This window comes from Eucyclogobius newberryi, unplaced genomic scaffold, assembly GCF_026437365.1.
Source record: "Eucyclogobius newberryi isolate DKJ021-1_F unplaced genomic scaffold, fEucNew1.0.hap1 SCAF_5, whole genome shotgun sequence".
Classification (NCBI taxonomy): domain Eukaryota; kingdom Metazoa; phylum Chordata; class Actinopteri; order Gobiiformes; family Gobiidae; genus Eucyclogobius; species Eucyclogobius newberryi.
In genome coordinates this window covers 14,801,495-14,827,011 of record NW_027316167.1, presented here as the reverse complement: position 1 = coordinate 14,827,011, position 25,517 = coordinate 14,801,495, and the positions used below count along the sequence as shown (strand labels likewise).

At 39.9% G+C, this 25,517-nt stretch overlaps 1 protein-coding gene across 4 annotated transcripts in view; it reads left to right on the top strand.

The window, feature by feature from the left end:
- Window positions 1-25,517, top strand: part of LOC140381693 (protocadherin-9) — a 281,734-nt gene that overhangs the window by 193,666 nt on the left and 62,551 nt on the right. For 2 of the 4 annotated variants that reach the window (XM_072465805.1, XM_072465804.1), the window contains one exon: window positions 5,389-5,464. In XM_072465805.1, the coding sequence (XP_072321906.1) occupies window positions 5,389-5,464 (76 nt within the window). Of the gene's footprint in view, window positions 1-5,262; window positions 5,465-25,517 lie in introns of all 4 variants that reach the window. The other 2 variants (XM_072465803.1, XM_072465802.1) reach the window with 1 other exon arrangement.

Sequence of the window (25,517 nt, the reverse complement as noted above, 5' to 3'; positions counted from 1 at the left end):
ACCTCTTGGACTATTGTAGCTATTTGCTGTCAAATTCATTTTCACCGTGGTAGCTTTAGTAGAAGCCATTTAATTCCTTGGCGTGCAGTACTTTGCCGCCTTCAGCCTCCAGTGTTATATTTGCTTTATATTTGTTAAAGTGAGAGTGTTTGGTCAGGCAAATTATAAAAAACAAGCGGATAATAAGGGTTAGCAGGCGCGATAAGCCCTAATATCATGTAAACTGGCAGTGGGGATAGTTTAAGCTGGTCTTATGCTAATATTACCAGAGTGACTGTCAGCTGCAGCAAAACACAAATATCTTCAAACGCTCGTAAATCCACAACTACATACAAACAACACAGAGGAATACTCTCCCGCACTGCATCAATTTACAACTTGACCTTTGACTCGCTGCATCCAACGCATTTATAAATATGAATGAATAAATTTGCTTGATAAATTCAGGTTGAAAATGTCAAAGATGCAAGTATCATTTCATCATTGAACAAGTATAAGGCAAGTGAGCTTCATTGTGCAGGATGAATTGAAAGGGCATCTGGTGTAAAGCCAATATCAAATGAGATATTAGATAAACCTGCAGGGCTTAGTGTTGATGGTTCGGACCTGGTTTTCTCTGGTGATGGTATTGCTGTGTTTGACTGACCCTCACTTTGGCATTACATGTATCTACAATACTATGAATGCAGTGCCTTTTTGTCCAGAAAGGAAAATGAGATTTATTTGAGAAGTCCACAACTAAACCTCACGTGGTACAATTTCCATTACAAGGTCACGTCACCCGGGCCTTGTTTGACAGCACGAACTAAAACTATTAACCCAATCAATATCAATTCCCTTTTTTCTCCCTACAAGTCAAAATCAAAGCAAATTGCATGCAGAGTTATTACGCACACACACGCAAATACACGCTCTAATCCAATTACAGCTTGTACTTGTCAAGCATTTTAGAAGACACTTGTGTTAATATCACATTTGACATGAATTACAGTGTGATTAATTGAGAATTAGGGTTGTGTGCTCATGCATTGAGCACAAAGCATTTCTCCATTGTCACACTGTTGGCTGCATCCTGTCAGTCACTCGGTATCACAGATCGCAAACACAAGTTTGATAAATTGTCTTGAATGGTGATTTAAACATGTAGACAGTGGCTTCAATGGGACAGTGCATTGTGTGGCACAGACAGAGATGTTCTTCATGAATAAGTTTCCCTGGTGGAAATGTATAGACACGATATCAGAATGTCATCTTGAGTGTCTCCCAGGCGCTGCAGTGTTTGTGACGCCTTATGGGGTTACAGCACTGATAACATACACACTGGAGGCTACTCAAGATATACTGTATGTGATGCACGCTATATATAATATATATCTTGCATATATAATGTTGTGGCTTAAAGGTGCATACTGTCACTTTTGTGCTGGATTATACATCACCTGCATGTTCACCTTCTCAGCTCCATGGAGATGTCATTGCTTTGGTTGGAATGTTCCACAGTTTGGCATTAAAATATCTCTATGGAGACAGACAAGTGAAGCCTCCAGTTCAAGTTGGAGATCAGATCTGTGGCGAGGCTCACTGTGATAATACATGTGTTTCATGGTATGTCTTACAAAAACTACACATGGTGTTTTGATGCAAAATAAGACAAACTAAAGTCTAATAAAAACAGCACTGCTAAACATGAAGGGAAAACCTCCCATTCAAACCTTTTTGGTTTTAGTGATGAAACACAAACAGCAAAACCCACTATATTCCTAGCTCTTGACTATACACTGGTTGCTTTCATCAGTGCAAGTGATGTGGCGTGTCTTGCCCATGGGCACAACGGCAGCATCGATTGGGTTTAGCGGGAATCAATCTGCCAATCATCTGGTCACAAAGCATTCAGAAGTTTCCGATCAACCAGGAAGGAATTTATTTGGACTAAATTCTTCCATTGTTCTAAGCTAAAAGAACAGCATTGTATTATTTTCCATCTATTAAAGTGGTAAACCTTTGAACTGTTACTATCATTCAAAAGGACTTTGATTTCCCACATGTGCGAGGCAGCAGGTCTGCAGTGTAGTTCATTGTAGCTAAAGGCGAGGAATCAAACTGAAAGTATTGGGTCCCAAGGGGTCCTGCAGGTTTCAAGGAAATCAATCTGGGACTTATTAAGACTATAATGAATGTAATTTAAAAGCTATATGTTAGTAAAGAGTGGGTCAATGTCAGATATCACTTATTGGATTAGGGCCCCTTTGACTGCAGCAGAGATAAATGAATGTGGTAATGGTATAAATAGGCTGAGGTGGTGCAAGCTCCAGCGTAAGGAGCTCGATCTGAATAGGGCTTATACTGACTCATGTAGCTTTAGGTGAAAAATATAGTCAATTCAATTAGTTTTAAGGCTGAACTGGCATATATACAGAATATATAGAAAATGTATGAATGTATTGACAAAACGCACTAGATTCTTTTAATTTTACTGTATTCATAGAGTTGCCAAAATTTACACTCACTTAAGAGTACCACAATTTAACAACACTCATGAGGTCTTAGAACGAGTTTGTGAAATCTATTAGTGAAAGAAACAGTATGTAACTTTCTGGAGGTGACCTGCATGGGTCCATAATTCCACACTACAAAACATTCTTCAGTGATAGAAATACATATACACATTTGCTGCCATACTGTGCAATATTAATGCCAAAGGAACATTTCCATGGAAACAAGCAGGAGGAGCCTCCTCCCGGCCAAGTACGAGTCAGGTTTGTGGAGATACAAGCAAGTAAGAATGCATGTTTTTTCTTCTGCATTTTTCAATGCAAGAATTCCACACAAATGGAAAAAAAAATCAAATCATCAAGGGTTAATCCACCAAATTAGTTTCACACACAAACATTGTAACAATACATGCACCGAGTTGTAATTTGTCCAAAATTGAAAATACACGTTTTACAAAAGTCATGAACTCTTTGATTCATGAAGCTTATTGCTCGTGAGACTTGTATTGCCTTCCTCCGCTTACGTTTATATAGTTAGTTAGTTTAAATGTAATGCCGTGTTGAGTTGTATAAAACCAAATTTTCAGTTACCTTTAATTAGTTCCACTTTCCAAACACAGACATTTTCAGTATTGGAAATTGGCTCCCTTTCTCCCACTGTCTCTATTTGAAATGTCAGATTGGATACCTGCCTCTTCATAATGGCCAACACTGACATTTATTATCATTTCTTTGTGTTTTATGAGACCTTTACAGTTAACAGTACTTCACTTTCCACTTCCTAGTGTCAGTTGAAATCATTTGTGAATTTTAAAAGGACTGAGCCTAAGAAATGTCTAGAATATTTAATCAGAACTTACAGAAACCTTCAAATATATTGTCTCCAAGGGTCTCCATCTTCACGGCTCCTGTCAAAGTCCTTTATCCTTTCTTTTACGGCCAGTTTTTGTTTAATTGAATGTTGCATGCTTTCGTAACACTTCTAAAATATGTAATGAGGCCATTTGCATTAGACTGCAGATTTGGGCGACCTTTGCTTTTTGCCAATAATTACAGTAAAAGCCATCTGAGTCTGTTATTGGCGCGTACATGGCAGGGAACTCTTTGTGCGAGCGAAAAGGTTAGCCGCGGGCTGACTCCGGACTTATGAAAAAGCTGCAGGAAAATGTCATTAGAGCAAAAGGGAAAGAAACTGGGAATTAACTATTGGAAATTCAATCATGGTGGCTTTAAGGACAGTGGGCATGAGGCGTGTTTAATTATCGGAGAGACAGGCGAGAGGGTTGAGGAAATGCGGCTTTGAGAGAATAAAGAAGGCCCCCCCAGAGGCAGCGTATGTACACTTCACAGTCCATTATTACACTGTCTCAAAAAAACCCTCAAAAACAAAATCTACAACAAGTTTTAACATTTGTGCAGTTGTTAGGTTAATCCAGCCTCATGGCAATTATATTCAAACATGTGAATAGTGTGGATAATGATGGGTATTTATAGTGCCTTTGCCTGTATCAAGGTACTTCGGAAACATAAGCGACTCTGCCACTGCCTGATAGATTTGGTTGCTTATAAATAGATGCGTTTCAGTCCTGGACACATATGCAGCCTGTAGGATTAGGATATCTCCTTCACTGTGGTACTCCTCAAGGTTGTGTTTTTTACCCACAGTTATTTTTTTTAGTGTTTCCTTGCCTTGTAAAAGAGTCTAATGACAGATGATGCTCTGGGACAGTTATCCATTTGCCTATTCCCTGTGAATGTTGGTTAATCTGTCTTTCCTGACCAATGGCTTGATCATTGATTTTCTAACTTTTTTGCGAAGCCTGCAACGCGCTTCATACATAAATTGAAGTGAATAAAATAGTGCCACTACTTCTGCTTGAGGACAATTTTTTTGAAATACCACACACATATTTTGTCTATTCGAGTACATGAACTCTTAATCCTAAATCAGGTCCAGACAGTTACTCTTACAATTATTCTCTTTGAGCAGTATTTTCCCCAAATATATTTGAACTCATACTTGAGTAATTCCTTGGACCATTCACTTTTACTACTACTTTGCTGAGTACAATTTTTGCCACTCACACACAACATTTTCTTGGGAAAGGTGGGTAAAGATCTATCTATCTCTCTATCTATCCATTTCACTTCATAAAGCTGTGATAGAACCTTTCCAGGTTTAAGATGATCTGAGCCATTACCGCTCCATAAGACTATTTGAAATCCCTCATTTCCACACTTAATTGCACAAACCAAAGTTGGAAAGGAAATGATTAATTATGTATAGATCACATTTTATAGGCGAGTAAGATTTTGAATATTACTGCTGTCTATATTAAGAAATATCTCATCAATCACCGCGTCTAACACACACTGTGCATCGCCTTCTACTCAGGGTTGTATCGGCGACAATTTGTCACCTTCCTGACTTTTGCATGGTGCTTCAATTTGCATGGTGCTGTTGGGTGTCATTGTGCAGTGAAACGTGACTGTATTTACCATGTGTTAACTCCCTTACCCCATCAATAACTCGGCCCAAAGTCAAAATTACCCCTAAATACAACCCGACAAGCCATCATCCCTTCTCCTCATTTGTTTAACGTGCTGATAAAATCTTACCGCTGCTTGTTTAACACTGGATTTGGAGTCAAACAGTTGCGTGTGACGAGCGCCTATTCCTAAACCCCTACTAAAGCTAAATCAATACGCGTGAGGGCAGAGAGCAGAGCGACTAACGTTTGGGGTGGCTCTGTTTTGTGCTCTCTTCTAGTCACAGCGGCGCGTCACGTTTCACCTGCCGGATGGCTCCCAGGAGAGCTGCAGTGACAGTGGGCTGGGCGACCACGAGCCTGTGGGCAGTGGCTCTCTCCTCACACACGCTCTCCCTCTGGTGCAGGCGCAGGACGACTTCTACGAGCAGGCCTCCCCCGACAAGAGGACCGAGGCCGACGGCAACTCCGACCCCAACTCTGGTGAGTCAGTACACAGCGCTGGGATCTGTCATGCTTCGTTCAAGATATCGGTAAAAAGAAAAGAAATTGGCAATGATTGATTCAAGCTGGAGCACCTGGTTATCACACCACGAAACCAAATGTTTTCAAACTCATTCCTTCTTCTCACAAACCCTTTGGCACACTGTTAATATTCCAAGCATTCATTTTCTGCACGGCTTTAAAACTGCTTTTTTTCTGACAGCAATGTGAAACTAGTGTGGACCCCCCCCCAGTCACAGCCAATCAGAAAGAAGACTGCTTTCGGGTTAACATGAGATACGATTATTTATTATTAAGTGCATGTTTCATTTTTGTCTCAAAGTGCTGCTTATACAAGGTACTCTTTGAGGGAAAACCCAAAATGTACTCATTTACAAACAAGTAAATGAGTACATTTTGGGTGACACTTTTTGAAATGACACTTATCGCGCTCTTATTTCCTGGTTTTTCGGTATCGGATAGAACTTCTCTCCGTTTATTTTCCCGGTTGCTGCATCAACTGCCACATAAACCTTCACCATTGTGATAATAGTAAAGAGTGCGATATCATTAATGAAGTTTTTGAGGGGGATGGAGAGGGGGGAGGGTGCGGGGGGATGATGACGCGTGCTTGCCCTTATGACGCGGTCTTGCACCCACCCCCCGTCAGTTTGGAGATTCGCGGAAAGGAGTCTGTAATATAGCTAAAAACTGCGGGAATCAATCCAAAAAACACTCTGGGTACGTATATGAAGTACAAATAGCAATGTAAGAAGGTTAAAAGCTCTGAAAAGTCGATTTTGCATGTTATGGGACCTTTAATTGTAATTCAAGCTGTTTGGTTTGAACGTGTTTTTAGAAACCAATGGGAACCCTGGAAATCTTTGGATGACCCACATTTCGATCCAACGTATACATGGAAAGCAACTGTATTGAGTTGTTCAAACCTGAAAACACTAATTCTTCTCTCCACTCCAAATGCACTCCACTTGCCACTGAAATGTTCCCAATCATTGAAACATTTGAAAGATCGCGGTTGAAAAGACGTGCTCTCAAATATCTTCAAGTGCTGAGTGCATTTTTGTACTTCCATTGTAGTGAATGGGTTCAGCCTTCGCACTGTAAGTCAATATTTTATGAGTGGCTCTTTAACCAGATAACAAACATTGATAGAACAAATGCCAGTATGAATAACCCAGTGTAACACACATCATTTAATTTAGAGTCATTTCATCACTCAAGTAGTTTGGAGTGGCTGCACACTAGCGGGTCATTCATTTCTTCAGTTAATCAGCTCGACTTGTTCATCCCTCCCCGGAGCAAACCTGGCTCTCCCAATGGCTCCTCACCTATTTGTGAAACTCATTTGATTTATTTAGAGATGATTTCCCAGTTGGATGTGGTTGGTGCTTGGCTTCGAGATGTTAACTTCTTCACTATTTCTGGTGGGAACGTACATCTCCGACCCACTTTTCTCATTTTATCATTAAGAGGTGAGGCATGCGCGCAGATCAAGAGCGTAGCCCCAAGGTCGTAGCCAGCGCCGCCTGCCTGCTGTGGGTGGGGCAGGCGCCAGTGCATAGGAACAAGTGGGAGTAAACTGAAGAGATACAACCCAACGCAGGCTGGAGTTGGGAGCCGCCGAACACCTGACCTGCCTTCACAAGTCAATGGTGAGGCTAAACTGCCTGAGGGAACGTCGGTTGATAGTGAAGGGAAAAGATGACCTGATGTATGGGCCGAGTGAATTCAAAGAAGACCAAAAATGTGAAGATTTGAAATTTTGGAAGTAATGCGAACTTTAAAACAAGATGGAAAAATGCTACTATCAAATATTTGTTTGTTTTTTTGTGTTGAAAAACATACTCCAAAGAGCAGTGCTACGATATGTGCAAAGTATCACTTCCCCTCATATTGAATCATCTCAATTGTTTTATTTAAAACAAATGAAAACAACTTTCCAAAGTTTCATATTTCATGGGTATAAAAACATACAGACCATTAATCACAGCCATTAAAATGACAGGTCAAAGTCTGAACTCATCTCCAAACCTCATACTTTTACTAAAAAGACCTAAGCTGATTATTGATGATTATATATAATCGAATCTCTCAATTAAAATTGTGCACAGCCTTCTACTGATTTTATCCAGAGGCTCATAGGCTCTTGTCTGTAGATTTACATTTGAGAATTCAATATAAATTAAAAGTAAATTAAGTTTCAAGGTACTGTATGTGGTGTCTTCAGACTTACACAGATGCATTTTGGCTAAAAGCTCACAGTAGTCACCTTTTTACAATATTGGACCTTTAGTAGTAAAGACTCTAATGCTAGATGTTGACTTAAATCAAGATTTTCTTTTAAAATAAATCAAGGCGTTTTAGCCACTGCAGATAATAGTGTATATTCATCCTCAGTGTTAAACAATATTTCAATGAAGCAAAATCCAGAATGTAGCTTTTTGTCATTGAAATCAATTGAGCCGTTTTACTGAATGTCTTCCTCTTTCATGGTGTTATGTGCATCTTGTGTCATTTTATTTAGAAAAAGGACATTGATTTTATTGCCTTTTCTATCAGTAAACACTGTAAAAAAGCCCAACCAGGAGTGGAAAATTAGCACTGGCTATAAAAGTATACATTGCATCGGATACAAGCTTAACTCTTTATGATTCCATTGTTCCTTTCAAAAAAACAAAATACGACTCACGCTTCTCAGGGTTCCGTGGTGGTCAGTTCTTCATCGTGGTAAAGTCTAACACAGCTCGCCGTCTCCCCCTGACCCAGTGATCCAGCTCAGGTCGAGCTCGTTTTACACCTGACTTTTGGTTTTAGTCTGACTCTCACCGGACAATACTCTCATCTCAAGCACGAGCCTTGAGCTGAGGTTCTCCCTGAACAGTGTCCAGGTTGTTACACATATAGTTCAGAGTGACCACATGACATGAAAGAAAGAAAAACCAAGAGAGCGCAGTAAATAGAAGGAGAGACTGAATCCACGCTTGAATGGAAATGTTTGTATTAACAATGACGAATAGGAGCTAATTACGTCTTGTACATACAAATGGGAGATGAGCCATATTAGAACCACCACCGCTAATCCTTTTCAAGCCTATAGAGTGAGATCCAGATGAATAAGACTCTTACACTAGTATTATGCTGTTGTGCACTCATACACATGTCGTTGTCACTCATGGCCGTGGCTCTTGTTGACGAGGACAAATGGAACATTTCTTTAATTTGGTTGAAGTGCAAAGTGTCTTTTTAGTGTGCTGAAAATAACTTCATCATAGTGTCGATGCACGGAGCATTCATGTTTGTTGGCAATGAGACTATTATGGGCTTAAATGAAAGAGCATCTCCTTCTGAAAGCCTCGTCACTAATTAAACATCTGAAAGGTGAATCTACAGCAGCATAAAAAGCTGCCGGGAGAGGTTTATTTTTAAAGGCACCGGTTGTTTTTTCCTGAAGTAGATTTGATTTTGTGGATGCTGCTTGATATTTAGGTAGTTAACTTACTTAGGTGTTGTAGACTTGTGTAACCGTCGCAATATTTTCTAATGGAGCTACATTTTAGCAACATAATATACAACAGTGTAGAAATATCGGTGAATTACCAAAATGTTGCTTCTTGTTCTTTTGCTGTTACTTCGAGGGGCGGCGACGCAACAGAAAAAAGAAGGAAATTTAGAAATTGTCTTGTCTCTCCAGTTACTCTTACTGCTTAGTGCATTTGTAGTACTTCAACCATCACTGTACACTTACTATATGCACTATATGCTATTTATCACCCTTATATTGGCTGAATTGGCTCCAAACCATCTTATTATTTTCACATTTTTGAAGAATATGCCATTTCCAGGCTGTATCCCTCCACTGAGCTTAAAACGCTCGCTCCTCTGTGTTTTTAAAGTCCATACACCTCCAGAGAACCTTTTCCGTGTATTCCAATATGATTAAACTGCCTTCACACCAACTAACCAACGCTGACATTACCCGCTTAGCTTAATAAAACGCGCTTCTCCTCAGTGCAGCAGTCGAAATCAGCGATGGACGGCCAAGATCAACACAAAGGAAATGAAACTGTCCATAAATGTGCTTAATTTTACATTATGACTTGTGAACAGTGACTTGATGCAAAGCAAAGGTGCACATGTTTCCTTTGACAATTATAAAAAGTGAATGTAATAATTAGTCTTTACCTAATAGCAGTGATCGGCGTGTCACTTGTGTGGGCTGCATAATTTATCAGCGTGCTAAACATACAGTGTGCGTAGGAGTTAGCCATTTTATCAGTATCAAGAACTGTTTGATTTGTGTCAGACTGAGGCAGAGGGAAACTTTTACACTACAGCTGCGAACAAAGCTGAGCTGACGTTCAAAAGGTGACAATGTTTATGAAAGCCATTATTAATCTTTATTTAACCACAAGTATTGTTTTACACAGCTGGTATGGAATCTCTGGGGTTTTCACAGTGAAAAAGAAAGAATTTGAAAACAAGTGGTGATAAAACTGCACTAACATTACGACTAACACCAGAAAGGTTACAATAAAGAGTGCACCTTTATCAAGCTGATGTGTTTTAGTGCGATAAAGAGTAACGTATATGCTATAATAATATGCCCAAGCGCTATATGTTCATTTCACGTTGAAGCATCATAATAATTCAATTTGTTAACTGAACTGATGCCATAGAAGCAGGAAGTCCATTCAGCCGCAAAACATGTCTCATTTTATAGACAGGTTTGCATTTGTCTTGCTTATTATTTGAAGGAAAATATGGTAATGCAAACATATTATTATAAAAGGAAGTGGCACTGAGGGGAGATAGTGTATGAGAGACTCAACTTCAAAGAGGCAGAGGCTGAAGAAAACAAATTAATAGAAATGAATGTATTTGTCTCAAGTTCATTGTGCGTTAAGGGCCTTTGTTGATTTTTATGAGTGAACATGGGCCAATTGTTTTCTTCCACTACTTAACTGACCTAAGGAAGTTCTTTATTATTTGACCTACTGTAAATCTTAACCTTTCTTTCAGTGTATTTCAGGCTGGGTTCAGCCCAATTTTCTAATTCCAAATAAAAAATTGCACTTGAGGTATCAAGCAATTATGCTATGCTAAAAGATAATGTATGATAATGTGTGTGTGTTTGTGTGTGTATGTGTTTGTGTGTGTGTATGTGTGTGTTTGTGTGTATGTGTGTGTGTGTGTGTGTGTGTATGTGTGTGTGTGTGTGTGTGTGTGTATGTATGTGTGTATGTGTGTGTGTGTGTGTGTGTGTGTGTATGTGTGTGTGTGTGTGTGTGTGTGTGTATGTGTATGTGTGTGTGTGTATGTGTTTGTGTATGTGTGTGTGTGTGTGTGTGTGTGTGTGTATGTGTTTGTGTATGTGTGTGTGTGTGTGTGTATGTGTATGTGTATGTGTGTGTGTGTATGTGTATGTGTATGTGTATGTGTATGTGTATGTGTATGTGTGTGTTTGTGTGTGTGTATGTATGTGTGTATGTGTGTGTGTGTGTGTGTGTGTATGTGTGTGTGTGTGTGTGTGTATGTGTATGTGTGTGTGTGTATGTGTGTGTATGTGTTTGTGTATGTGTGTGTGTGTGTGTGTATGTGTATGTATGTGTATGTGTATGTGTATGTGTATGTGTATGTGTATGTGTATGTGTATGTGTATGTGTATGTGTGTGTGTGTGTGCTGCCCCCAGTGGTAAAAGATTTCCGTTTTGAGTTCATGTGTTTTTGTCTGCTCAGAGCTTCCGTAGTTTCCTCCTTGACTTGTCTACAGTCACGTGCTAGATTGTTTGAGCCTCTAAACTGTCATTTGGCCCTTTGAAATATCTGTCTGTAAGTATTGTACTGTTAGAAGTAGACCTATTTGCTGTATATCATCTAAAAGTTGTAAATATTGGTGAAATTTGCGATAAAATACATGACGCGATTAGCATTAGCATGTCTATGGCATTTTCAATACATGTTAGCATCAAGCTAAGCGCTAATTTGACACACGTTTTTATTGGGGTATTTTAGCCAATGTTGTTCTTTTCTACATCATATTTACCTAAAATGTATATCTTTATCTAGCTATGCATGTGTTGTGTTCATTAAAATGTTGTAACATGATTGTAATATGCTGCTATTTTTGTATGTTACAGTTTTACAGTCAAAGCTTCAGTAAATAACCAAAACGGCAAGAGGCTTCCTGGTGTTTATTGGAGCAACTGTTAACTATCTGTAAAGCTAGTTCCTAAGCACTAGTGGAGACAGAATAGTGTGTGTATGTGTGTGTGTGTGTGTATGTGTATGTGTATGTATGTGTATGTATGTGTATGTGTATGTGTATGTGTATGTGTATGTGTATGTGTATGTGTATGTGTATGTGTATGTGTATGTGTATGTGTGTATGTGTATGTGTGTGCATGTATGTGTGTAAGTGTGTGTATGTGTGTGTGTATGTGTGTGTGTGCATGTATGTGTATGTATGTGTGTGTATGTGTATGTGTGTGTGTATGTGTATATGTGTGTGTGTTTATGTGTGTGTGTTTATGTGTGTGTGTTTATGTGTGTGTGTGTGTGTGTATGTGTGTGTGTTTATGTGTATGTGTATGTGTGTGTGTGTATGTGTGTGTGTGTATGTGTATGTGTATGTGTATGTGTATGTGTATGTGTATGTGTATGTGTGGTGTGTGTGTGTGTGTTTATGTGTGTGTGTGTGTCTGTGTCTGTGTCTGTGTCTGTGTCTGTGCACTCTGCTCTACAAATAAGATTTCAACATCATTAGTGGGTGAGAAATAGCACCTTGAGTGGAGCAAAGTTCACCATCGGCATCAACACTTTATAATAGCTGCTTCATCATTCTGGCCCAAATCCGCATGTTGTATTGACAGAAACGTTTTCTATTGATGTACAATTTAATCATTCGAATGCTTCAAGGCTTTTTATTGAGAAAGGGTGCTTGATGGCAGCATGATCTCAATACACTCGCACTCTTAATTGGTATAGATTTTTGGAGGCCCTTTTTACATCACTAAAATTAGTTCAGCTTTCCCCAGATGCACGTTGCTACGAGCTGTAGCGGTGTAAAGAGGCTTGTGAGGTTGTCGCTTCGTGATTAGAAACATTTGTTCAAGTCTTGTAAAAAGTGGCACCCTAAAATTGGTAAATGTGTTACAAAAATTAATTTCACAACAAAAAGCAAAATTGTAGTATTAACATATCATGAAACATGCCTAGTCTAATGTCAATTTGTTTAAAAAAAATATATATATATATATTATTATTATATAATTTGGCATCATTAGTAATGTTCCTGGAGTAGATGTATTTGATTTGAGTAGTTCTTCCCAAAAACACAAATACAAAAAATATATCCAAGATGAAGAAACATAATCCCCTCCGCCAATAAATAAATAAATAAGTTAGTAAAGAAACTAAATAAATGATCATCAAAAAATAAATAAATAAGTTGGTATATAAATTAAACATATTCATAATTATTTCTCATCTAAAAGTGCTCAATCCTTTAATTCGTCATTACATTTCCCATTATCCATCATAGTAAGTGATGTTTTTTAATCAGGCGCTGTTCATTTGAGTGTTGAGTGTCTTTATCGGCCTTTCTGCAGAGAACTTCAGCTAAATGAGCTAAAGCCACATCTGCAGCGTTTGTCATGCGCGCGTCTCTGTGGATGCACTCACAACTACTCGCAATACTTTGTTATTACTGTAAATCAAATAAGAGGAAAATTAATCACCTTTGAGTCTTGCCGGAGCGCGCAATGCGGCAATGCCCACGTGTAATCACAGAATCAACAGTCAGATAGAAACAATTACAAGCCTATTCATACCATATTAAAGACTTTTTTCAGACATGGGACGATTAGTTGAGTCATAGTTCTGATTACGCTAAATTAATGTGTTAAGGTCTATTAGTTGCCTGGTAATGGTTCAGAGCGCCCCTTGTAGCCCCCACAAATGAGATACCAATGCAGATGAGGTTAGGCTTATTTGTCTGGGGAGGTGGGATTTAATCAAGCTTAAGTGTGTGCCGAAGTTAAAAATATTGTTACAGAGCGATGGTGGTAGAGAAAAGGTCCACTAGATGTAACTCTTCTGTTGGAGATCCATATACATGCATGTTATAGTGGGCTGTATGTTTTCAGAACGATATATGCGTATTGATATAAGACCAAACAATATGATTATAGGACAATATAAAAATGTTTTAGAAAGATTAAATCTGATAAAACTTCAAACCAATATTTTGATTCAGTACAGTGTTTTTTCTGTGGAAAAAAATAACTTGGAAACCCTGGATGATATTAAGAATCAACAAAGACATTAAAAAATGAACACAAGGGAAAGCTTTTGCCTTGACCTTTATTTTTTGTTTTGTAGGTTACCAGAAGCTGCAAAACTATAAGGAATGAATCAAGGATGTTTCTAAAAGATCCAGTATTTGGTCCCTTGTCTTTATCTGTAATATCTTGCATTTTTATCTGTAATGTATAAGGTACAAAGTGATTGAGATTAAGTTTTACAATGTAGAATACAAGGCAGCAACGTCATAAGTGTCCGTCCCCTCATAGCTGGCTACGCCCCCATGGCATTACTCCCACTGTATTTCACTTGATATTTAAAAAGGCTAAAATGTAGTTTTGTTGAAGCTTAGTTCCAATTATGAAAATTTTATTTCCAATAATTAAAATCTCCAAAAGCTTGGATAAAGCATTTGCTACATGGTGAACCCAAAAATAAATCTGTTTTTTAACATGTCATACATAAACAACCTCTCAGAACCTCTATTCAAACCAGTATGAGTCATATAGTATTAAAATGCAGCAGGCAGCAAACTGACTCAGTACAAAACAAAATGAAAGAACATCCTTTTTTTGCTTAAAACAATCCAAAAATGATGTGGTTGAAGTTTGTGTCTCATACTGAGCTGGTTGTGAACAGATGCAGAACGTGAATGAACATGTGGTCGGTCTCCGTGGATGTGTTTGAATGTGAGATTGTGATGATTTCTAGCATGAAACTGCAAACACTTTATTCATTGATGAACTGGGATAATAGACAGGGCCTTGTTTTTTGTTCTCCCTTTTTATGCTGCTCTGTTTGGTACATCCAGACACCCTCATTTCACTATCTGCGACTCACAATTTCTGTATTTTGTACATCTGACTGTTTCCAAATCCTATCAGCATGTTTGCCATGTATTCTATCACAGTTTGTGCAAAATATGCTGCAGGGGACTGAGTTGGTCATAGTGGCATGGTTTTTCTTAATTGCGAATGCCAAATTCCTGGTGCTGTCTCTCCCAGGCTCCTCGCAGCCGCAGAGATGATTGGCACCTTCTTCATCCTTTTTTTTTTTTCACTTTGGTGCCATGAAGCTTATTCTCAAGGGAAGAGGAACAAGTCTGACTGTCTATAGATAACAGACAACTTGAGTGCAAAGTGAGACTGCTGTTTTGAGAACTAATGATCAGTCTTCATTTTAAAGGACACAACGCACAAATGCAAGCCATGTTAGAACGGTTTATCTCGCCATTAGCTTGCTCAGAGTTGTATTTTGAGTGATCCATGCATATTTAAAGTAGAACATGTATGCTTTTCTAGGTATTAGTATTGAACTGTAATGTAAGTAGATCATAAGTTTACGTTTCAGTCCCAAATATTGATCTAAAACTGCTGTGTATTAGACTGAGGTTCATTAACTAACTGAACTGATAAGCCCCGCCTCTTTATACTGACCACATGATATCTTAGAACTCTACGTGTCTCCCTCAGACTCAAATAATCACAACTAAGTACAGGGATGTGGGCGGGGATGGGGGGGAATGGAAACATTGGAGACATTTTCTGAGCCTTAGTCGCAGAGCAATACAGGATTACTCAAACATGCATGAAACAATCAAAGCAAAACTAATAATGGTGAATTACAGTTGTTACAAGGTTAAAAGTGCATTTAAGTTCACTTTTAAGGCATCTTATACACAGGGTTCAAAAATGTCACGCAGCATTAAATTACTCATTTTCAGAGCTCGGAGCTTTGCATTCTGAAACACAAAAGTTGGATATTGATTTCTCAACTTTACAAATGTATACAATTCGAGCATTTTGAGTATTTTATGAGGATCATGTAGAGTCAACGGTTCAGATGCAATTAGTCAAACTGTCAGTCTCCTCGGTTTGTATGAAATGTTTTAAAATCGCATGGTGAGGTAGAAATTATCTTGTTTATTGTTTTAGAATGTATACAGTGGAAATACTTAAGTAAAGTCTCTTGTTTTGTCCACAACACAGAGAAGTTAGATGAGCTTTAGGAACAAAAAGGCAATAGCAAAATTCACAACTGGCCAAGTAATCCTCCTTCATAAAAAAGAGTAACAAAAAAAAGGAATTTGTTGAAGTGGGCAGACAAAAAATAAAAATCTTTCTTTTGTTCTCTTCAAAAGTTGCAAAAAGTTACTCAAAGGATATTTTGAGTTTCTATTGCCATGAAGTCCTTTGCTCGTGCACATTTTATTCCATCCATCCATCCATCTTCTGCCGCTTTATCCGGGGGCCGGGTCGCGGGGGCAGCAGTCTGAGCAGGGACTCCCAGACTTCCTCCTCCCCAGACACTTCCTCTAACTCCTCCGGGGGGATCCCGAGGCGTTCCCAGGCCAGCCGAGAGACATAGTCCCGAGGGAGGCGCCCAGGAGGCATCCGGAACAGATGCCCGAGCCACCTCAGCTGGCTCCTCTCGACGTGGAGGAGCAGCGGCTCTACTCCGAGCTCCCCCCGTGTGGCCGAGCTCCTCACCTTATCTCTAAGGGAGCGCCCAGCCACACGGCGGAGGAAACTCATTTCGACCGCTTGTATCCGCGATCTTGTTCTTTCGGTCACTACCCAAAGCTCATGACCATAGGTGAGGGTAGGAACGTAGACCGACCGGTAAATAGAGAGCTTTGCCTTTCGGCTCAGCTCCCTCTTCACCACAACGGTCCGATGCAGCGACTGCATCACTGCAGCCGCTGCATCGATCTGCCTGTCGATCTCACGCTCCATCCTTCCCTCACTCGTGAACAAGACCCCGAGATACTTGAACTCCTCCACTTGGGGTAAGGACACATTTTATTATCCAATCAAATTGTTTTTTAGTCTTGGTGCAGTCTTGCTACTGTCCAAAGATGCTGTTTTTAGTTTGACATTTCAGGATGAATTTTGTTCATTCCAAACTAACTATAGCTTTTCTCTAAAGCACATTTGGCAATGAAAGAACGCTTCGTCTGCAACTCTGAAACTACTAATGCTGCGGAGGTCCTCCAGTGTGCTGTTCTGTGCCGCTCTCGCACATTGACCTGGGACATAGTAGCCCACAGAACACCCCAGTTTGAGCTATGGGTCCACCTATAACTTTATTGTCCCATCATAAGCACGGGGCAGCAATCCACAGTGAGGTCAGGGCCGTAATGTGGTCATTCTGCACAATAGTGAGGGAATCTCATATAAAAACAAGAGTTATCTGTCCATTATGTTAGATACGGGTCATGAAGTTTCAGTGCAATTCAGCCTCAAAGCAGAGGTTAAATAAAATAAATAAAAAAAAAAGCTAGAATTCAAGTTAAAATGGTAAAGCCAGTTCTGAAATGTGTAAACAAAATATGTATTTGGCAACTGACTGGTTTATTAAATGTTTATTATGTAGCTTGTTTTGAGATTTTATTGATTTGCCTGGAATATTCCAAAGGCATTAAACCTAGCTATTTCCATGCAGATAATTATGGCGTGCCACTAAAGGGACTGAGGGTGCGTCTGAGTTTTACAAGAGGGTGCAAAGACTCTTCAATGAAGTGTCATTCTTTTACAGTATCCTCAAATGGAGGAGCAAACATTTTTGAACAAGGTTGCGATGCACCATTTTGCTCCTCTGTATACAGGCCCGAGGTGATGTCAGTCACAGTCAAAATACATGTTTTGCAAGGTATTTTTGAGCAATTTTAAAAGCAATGTGTTAAGTTTAATGTCATACTGTGGAACATAAACAATAACATATTCATGGAGACAAGCAAAAAAGAGTTACACAGGGCAACTTAGAATTACAATTATACTTTTCTATTCATATTTTTTTCAATTCTATTCATACCATATTATCTCAGAATGTACTGTAAAGTTCACCATTATAATTATTATTATTTATTTATTTTCAGAATTGGTATGATTTGGTTTGCATTTAGTTTTATTTATACAACCTTTATTTTACCAGGCAAAACATTGAGAATACATTCTTATTTACAATGTTGGGTTATTTTGGAAATGAGATTGATATTTATGTAATTTCCAAACTTGTGCTTGTAGAAAACATGAAACATAAAAACCTAATTATAAAGTGCAATGTATTATACTACATAATGGGAGGTTTTTCAAAGTAGCAACCCCTGAAAAGAAAAATCAAAAGGAAACCATTTTTTAGAAGACAATTAAACGAGTGAAGTTTGTAGCTAACCAAAGAGTGGGCGGCGCTTGTAACCTGTGAACAAAGCAGCCTTTAATGGTTAATTGTTCCTTATCCGTAGCAGTGGTCAGATTATGCCAGTCGAACAAAGTGGCCTCTTCATATTCCGCAGAGCAAAGCACAAACGAACGTCGCACTGTTAAAACATACGCACCAAAACTAAAAGGACCTGTCTCGTTAAACTGCTAATTATAAAGGGTCTGTTAATTAAACATGAACATGCGATTGTACATGTCTCCGGAACGACAGCCTTTGTTGTAGAAGCAGTTTCATTAACAGAGTGTGTTAAAGCCAGACTGAAGAAATAATGAAAGAAATAATCATTAAATGCTATTAAAATAAATGAAAATAGTCATATTTGCTGCATTTGTGTCCACATATTGATGGTTTAAGGCCTTTAGTCAGATTGCAACATAAAACACACCAATAAGCCTGGTCTTATAACTGTCTGAGGTTGTAATGTTGAATATTTATCAGCACGAAAACACAACTCCTTAAACTGCGGAAATTAAGATAGTTAAAAAAATGTTTCCTGCATGAATATGGGGGACATTTGCTGAACGGTTAAACGTGGTGTCAGTGGACAAATGAGGATGCACTTTAGCTACAAGATTATCATTCTTTTGAGAGTGATTTGAAAATGATAATCAATAGAGTTTCCACATTGATCAACTTGAAATTGCATTGATGCCTGTCCTACTGTTGCATAAGTTACTCATTCAAGAACATGACTTCACTGCTAGTCTTCGCCAAACTTCCCAGGACTTTGTATTAGAGTGCGTCCCCTGATACCACCCAAATCCCATTGTGTGACGAGGAAGTCGAGGGAGAAGAGGAGCTCGGGCCCCTGACCGAGCCTGTGGTGGGTTTGGATTCATAAATCAGCCGGCAGTGTTAATCTCTCTCAGGTATTGGAAAGAGCCAGCCCTCGGTAAATATGTTGCCGCAAGATACAATGGGGTTTAAAGGATTTCTGTCTCCAAAGAGAAATTAGGCAGGGGCTTCAGAAGTGAGCTAAATAGAAATACTTGCTGAGGCGTACACAGACAGGGCAGGGTGCTTCTGTCAGCTGCTAAACAACCTAACCTCAGTCATTACGGAGGTGGTCGGTGCCAACATTGACGAAGACTATCTACTCTGCTCATGATTAGTCTCAATAGGGAGGGAAAAAACTCACCGCATTGATGGATTACATACCAACTGTGCTATAAAAAGCCGGAATAATTATGGAAATCGCATAAAGCCCCGCCCACCCCGAGCTACGGGACGGTATAACAACATCTGGAAACCTGCTAATGTCGTTCCTTACGAAGTCTCAGATCAATAAATGCAGAAAGGGACATTTGTCTACAAGCACTGCAAACAACAAAACAATTACAAAGTTTTTATGATGCAAAAATGCATTACTCAGAGTGATTGTTCACATCACATAGATTGTTTTTTAATTAATGACATAATGGCATGTTTTCGGTGTCAAAGATAATGAATGGTAGAGAGGAGTTGGATACATGCTGAGTCAAGGAATCACAATCCAGCTACAAAAAACTATACCAGTGTGTCAGTACGGAGGTAATGATACTGTATATTGCTTTTCAATAGACCATAAAGAAAAAAGAAGTATGCAGTTATATTACAAAAAGTAGGAAATGTACATGAACTTTTGCAAAATGTATGTATTTTTTGAGAATTTAACCATGTTATAACATTGTTCCAACATTAAAACATACCTGGAGTTGTGTTTAATTCATTCATTCATGTTGATCATTATTAGGCCCGAGCCCCAGCAGGGCGGAGGGCCTATTGCAACTGCGCCCGCATGTTTGGTACCCCGTCGCCCCTGGCAAGTACAGTGAACTATCCCATGCCGAAGGCATGGATCATGCATACTTACTCCTGCTATGACAGAAATATTCAACAATGAGTGAATGGGCGTAGCCAATTCACTCATTGTTGACAACAGCAGCGCAAAGCGCTGCATTCCTCCAAAAACCCTCCTGGCATCGTCCCGTACGCAAGTATCCATGCCGCAGGCATGGGTCATGCTTGTATCTGCTCAAATCAATGGAAGTCTATGGGGAGTGGGCGGGGCATCCCGACGGAATAGGGAGTGACGAGCGCGTAAGCGCTCGTAATGATGATTCCACCCCATGGCGGCATCGGGAAGGCTTAGAGCTTTCAAACGATGTATCATTTGTTGTTATAGTAAAAACGGCTATATTGTTTTTGCTAAAAATATTATTATTATTATTATTATTATTTTTCTTGTTCTTCTTCAGCACTTTGAGCTCTAATTTGACCCCCTGAACATGCTCAAAAACTCACCAAACTTTGCCCAAAATTCAGAATCGGCGAAAATTTTTTATTTTTCTGGGCCATTTTTTTTTTCGTTAAAAAATGGCGCGACAGCGCCACCGACAAAAGTCAAAATACATTGCGCCTATGGGAGACGCCCCGAGGTCAACTTTGTCGTAAAGCTACGAAATTCGGGACACGCATTCCTCTCGTGAGGACAAAAAAAAAAATCATTGTGGCCACGCCCCCAGACTTACCCTATGGCCGCCATTTTCCTTTGAAAATGAAAACACGCTGTGTTAGCCATTTTGTTCACGTCAAACTTTGACGAACTCCTCCTAGGGCGTTTTGCCCACCGACTTCAAAATCGGCGTACGTTCTCTGGACAAGTGGGGCATCTAAAGTTATCCAATTTTTTTAGATACCTTTTACGGTCTGTGTGCGGCGCAGCCGCAAAGTTGGACAACTTATTTTGGAATATTGCAGATCTAAAAATTGCTCCCATTTGATCAAAACGAGTCCGATTAGGACCAAATTTGAATCAGTTGTTAAACTTTCTAGTTTGGACCAGTTTATGATGACAAAATTGAAATGGCCGCGATAGCGCCCCCTACAGAGTGACCTTTAAATTAACATTGAAGGTCAAAAATTAGTTTTACCAAAATTTTCTAAACTTTACCCAAAATTCTATTTTGGCGTCGCGATCAAAAAAGCCAATCAGACAAATGCCTTAATTTTTACGGCGTAGTCGTAGCGATGACATAAACCTCCCATGTTATCCCTATGGGAAAACCGCTAAATCTCTCGAATATCCACATTTTTATGTTTTACACTTTAACGAAGTCCTCCTAGTGCGTTTTGCCCACCGACCTCAAAATCGGTGTACGTCCTCTAGACAAGTGGGGCATCTAAAGTTATCCAAATTTTAAGGATAGCTTTTACGGTCTCTGTGCGACGGAGCCGCAAACGTTTCCCAGAATTCTGACTATTTGGCCTTCAGAGTGGCCTATAAACAATAGAGTTTTTCCAAATGACATGATATTTTGAACAAAATTCTAATTTGCCATCCTGATCACAAAAGTATGAGAGCCAAAGTCATATTTTGTACGGCGTAACCGTAGCGATGACAGAAACATCCCATGTTATCCTTATGGGAAAATCATAGAATTGCTCAAATCACCACATTTTTACGCTTCACACTTTAACGAACTCCTCCTAGGGCGATTGTCCGATCAAGTTTATATTTGGAGAATATCATCTACACAAGCGGGGCATCAAAACTTATCCATATTTTGATTCTAAGTGCTACGGTCTCTGTGTGGCGGACCCGCAAATATATGTCAGAAATGGGAAAACAGCGAAATCTCTGAAATGTTCACATTTACGCTTCACACTTTAATGAACTCCTCTGTGGGCAATAGCTCGATCAAGCTCATATTTGGGGAAAATCATCTACACAAGCGGGGCATCAAAAGTTATCCATATTTTTATTCCAAGTGCTACGGTCTCTGTGCGGCGGCGCAGCAAATTTGACTGACACTTGTGTTCATTTGCACTGGATTGGCCATGTCCAACGTGTCGCCGTCTGTCAAGTTCTTTTTTTATTCAACACACAATAAGGGTGCCATCTTTATCAAGTCGAAAGCGCAGAGTCGGAAGGCCGGCGGCCCGCGAGGGCCGTTGGATGCCGCTTGCGGCTTTAATTATTTTTATTTTTAGGCCCGAGCGCCACAAGCTGGCGAGAGGCCTAATAATCTCGTAAGGCCGTGCGAAGCACGGCTGCGAAAGTGCGCACGTAGTGCGCACGAAATCGAGCGCGAAGCGCTCGCCCACTTCCAAACACTCACTAACGCACTCCTTCACTCATGCACGCCCCGTGCATACTAATTAGTAGTAGGAAAATGGAACATTACCGTTGTAAACGGGCGAAGCCCGTGCAAAAGTGCGCACTAAACGAGCACTTTACATTGAGATGTCATCCCCATATAAAGCACTCATTTGCGCTAAGTAGCTCACGAATACGTTCCCCATCTCTTGCATGTTCCGTGCATATAAGCATGTAATGCAAAAATTTAACATTATTACTGTATAGAGGGCTAAAAACACAAAGTGGGCGGAGCCCACTCAAAATTAACGAAAGTACCCGTCAGTGACCAGGGACCCACACCATGAGGTAGGAAAGCGCGAGCGCTTTCCGAAAATGTATAGTTTATGATATTTGAAAAATGGGAAACATTGTTTTCGCATCGGAATATTATTCTTTCTTCTTCTTCTTCTTCTTCTTCTTCTTCTCGGGACCAACCCCCCTATTTTTCACCCAGTGAACATTGACGAAAAGTCACAAAAATGTTCACACCTCTAAAAATCGTGCCTCTCTACATTCTGGCTATTTCCCTTTTCTAAAATAAAAAAAATTGGCGCGTCAGCGCCCCCAAATGTACCAAAAATGCATTGAGAGATGGGAAATGACCCAAAAAAAATCTGATCGTAGAATCATGAAATTTGGCGCAGAGGTAGATGGTGACAAGAGAAGTAAAAAATATTATTACGGCAACGCCGTCCGCCCAACCAAATGTCGGCCATATTGCTTCAAAAATGGCTAAACATGACTTCGGAGTTTTTCCAAACGTCGTACTTTTACGAACTCCTCCCAGGGCGTTGGCCCTAAAAAGCTGAAATTTGGTGAAAATGCTACTGAGGAGTGGGACATCAAAAGTTATCCAAATTACATTGATACCTGTCACGGTCTCGGTGCGGCGAAGCCGCAAACTGTAGCTAGAATTTCAGAAATCTCCCATATTTAAAATTTCTGCCGTTTGCGCAGATAAAGTCCGAATTGCGTCAATTTAGAATCAGTTGTTAAACTCTTTGCCCTAAACCTACTTGAAGTGAAATAAATTCATTTGGCGCCACAGCGCCCCCTACAGATTTTATATGGAGGTTAAATGTTTAGTTTTGCGAAACTATATGAAATTTGACACACAACTCAATTTTAGCATCCCCATCAAAAAAGTCAATGAGACCCATGTCATAATTGTTATGGCGTTGCCGTAACGATGACCGAAACCTTTCATGTTATTCCAATGGGGAAATCGCCAGAACATGTTTACACTTTAGACTTTCACAAACTCCTCCCAGGGCGTTAGCCCTATTAACCTGAAATTTGGTGAGACTCATCTTCAGGACCATCAAAAGGTATCCACATTTTCATTCAAAGAGTCACGGTGTCTGTGCGGCAAAGCTGCACATTTTGCCAAGAATTCAAAATAAAATAGCTTTTTGATGGTAAAACAAAGGGGAGAAGATGTGACAGCGTCACAGATTCAGCAGTAGGCGTAATAAAAGGACAATTGGGGCGCGTTAGCGCCCCCTCCTCTTGCGGCGTGGCGGCGGTGTGGCGGCGGCGTGGCGAGGGCCGATCATTGCCGCTTGCGGCTATATTTATTGTTCTTCTTCTGCGCTTTGAGCTCTAATTTGACCCCCTGAACATGCTCAAAAACTCACCAAACTTTGCCCAAAATTCAGAATCGGTGAAAAATTTTGTTTTTTCTGGGCCATTTTTTTTTTCGTCAAAAAATGGCGCGACAGCGCCACCGACAAAAGTCAAAATACATTGCGCCTATGGGAGACGCCCCGAGGTCAACTTTGTCGTAGAGCTACGAAATTCGGAACACGCATTCCTCTCGTGAGGACCAAAAAAAATATTATTGTGGCCACGCCCCCAGACTTACCCTATGCCCGCCATCTTCCTTTGAAAATGAGAACACGCTTAGTTTGCCATTTTGTTCACGTCAAACTTTGACGAACTCCTCCTAGGGCGTTTTGCCCACCAACTTCAAAATCGGCGTACGTCCTCTGGACAAGTGGGGCATCTAAAGTTATCCAAATCTTTGGGATACCTTTTACGGTCTGTGTGCGGCGCAGCCGCAAAGTTGGACAACTTATTTTGAGATATTGCAGATCTAAAAATTGCTCCCATTTGATCAAAACCAGTCCGATTAGGACCAAATTTGAATCAGTTGTTAAACTTTCAAGTTTGGACCAGTTTAGGATGACAAAATTGAAATGGGTGCGATAGCGCCCCCTACAGAGTTGCCTTTGAGTGAACATTGATGGACAAAAACTGGTTTTACACAAATGTTCTAAACTTTGCCCCAAATTCTATTTTGGGGTCCCGAGCAAAAGGCCAATAAACTTATGCCTTAATTTTTACGGCGTAGTCGTAGCGATGACAGAAACCTCCCATGTTATCCCTATGGGAAAGTTGCTAAATCTCTCGAATATCCACATTTTTCTGTTTCACACTTTAACGAACTCCTCCTAGTGCGTTTTGCCCACCAACCTCAAAATCGGTGTACGTCCTCTAGACAAGTGGGGCATCTAAAGTTATCCAAATTTTGAAGGAAAACTTTTACGGTCTCTGTGCGACGGAGCCGCAAACGTTTCCCTGAATTCTGACTATTTGGCCTTCAGAGTGGCCTATAAACAATAGAGTTTTTCCAAATGACATGACATTTTGCACAAAATTCTAATTTGCCATCCTGATCATAAAAGTATGAGAGCCAAAGTCATATTTTGTACGGCGTAAACGTAGCGATGACAGAAACATCCCATGTTATCCTTATGGGAAAATCGCAACATCGCTCAAATCACCACATTTTTACGCTTCACACTTTAACGAACTCCTCCTAGGGCGATTGCCCGATCAAACTCATATTTGGGGAAAATCATCTACACAAACGAGGCATCAAATTTAGTCATATTTTGATATTAAGTGGTACGGTCTCTGTGCCGTGGAGCTGCAAATATACTGTCACAAATGGGAAAAACGCCAAATCCTTGAAATGTTTACATTTACGCTTCACACTTTAACAAACTCCTCCTAGTGCGTTTGGCCCACCGATCTCAAAATCGGTGTACCTCCTCTAGACAAGTGGGGCATCTAAAGTTTTTCAAATTTTATGGATAACATTTACGGTCTCTGTGCAGCTGAGCCGCAAACTTTTCGCAGAATTTGGACTATTTGGCCTTCAGAGTGGCCTATAAACAAGAGTTTTTCCAAATGACATGACATTTTGCACACAATTCTCATTTGCCATCCCCAAATTAAAAGTATGGGAGCCAAAGTCATATTTGGTAAAGCGTAGCCGTAGCGATGACAGAAACATCCCATGTTATCCCTATGGGGAAACCGCAAAATCTCTAAAATGACCACATTTTTACACTTCACACTTTAACAAACTCCTCCTAGGGCGAT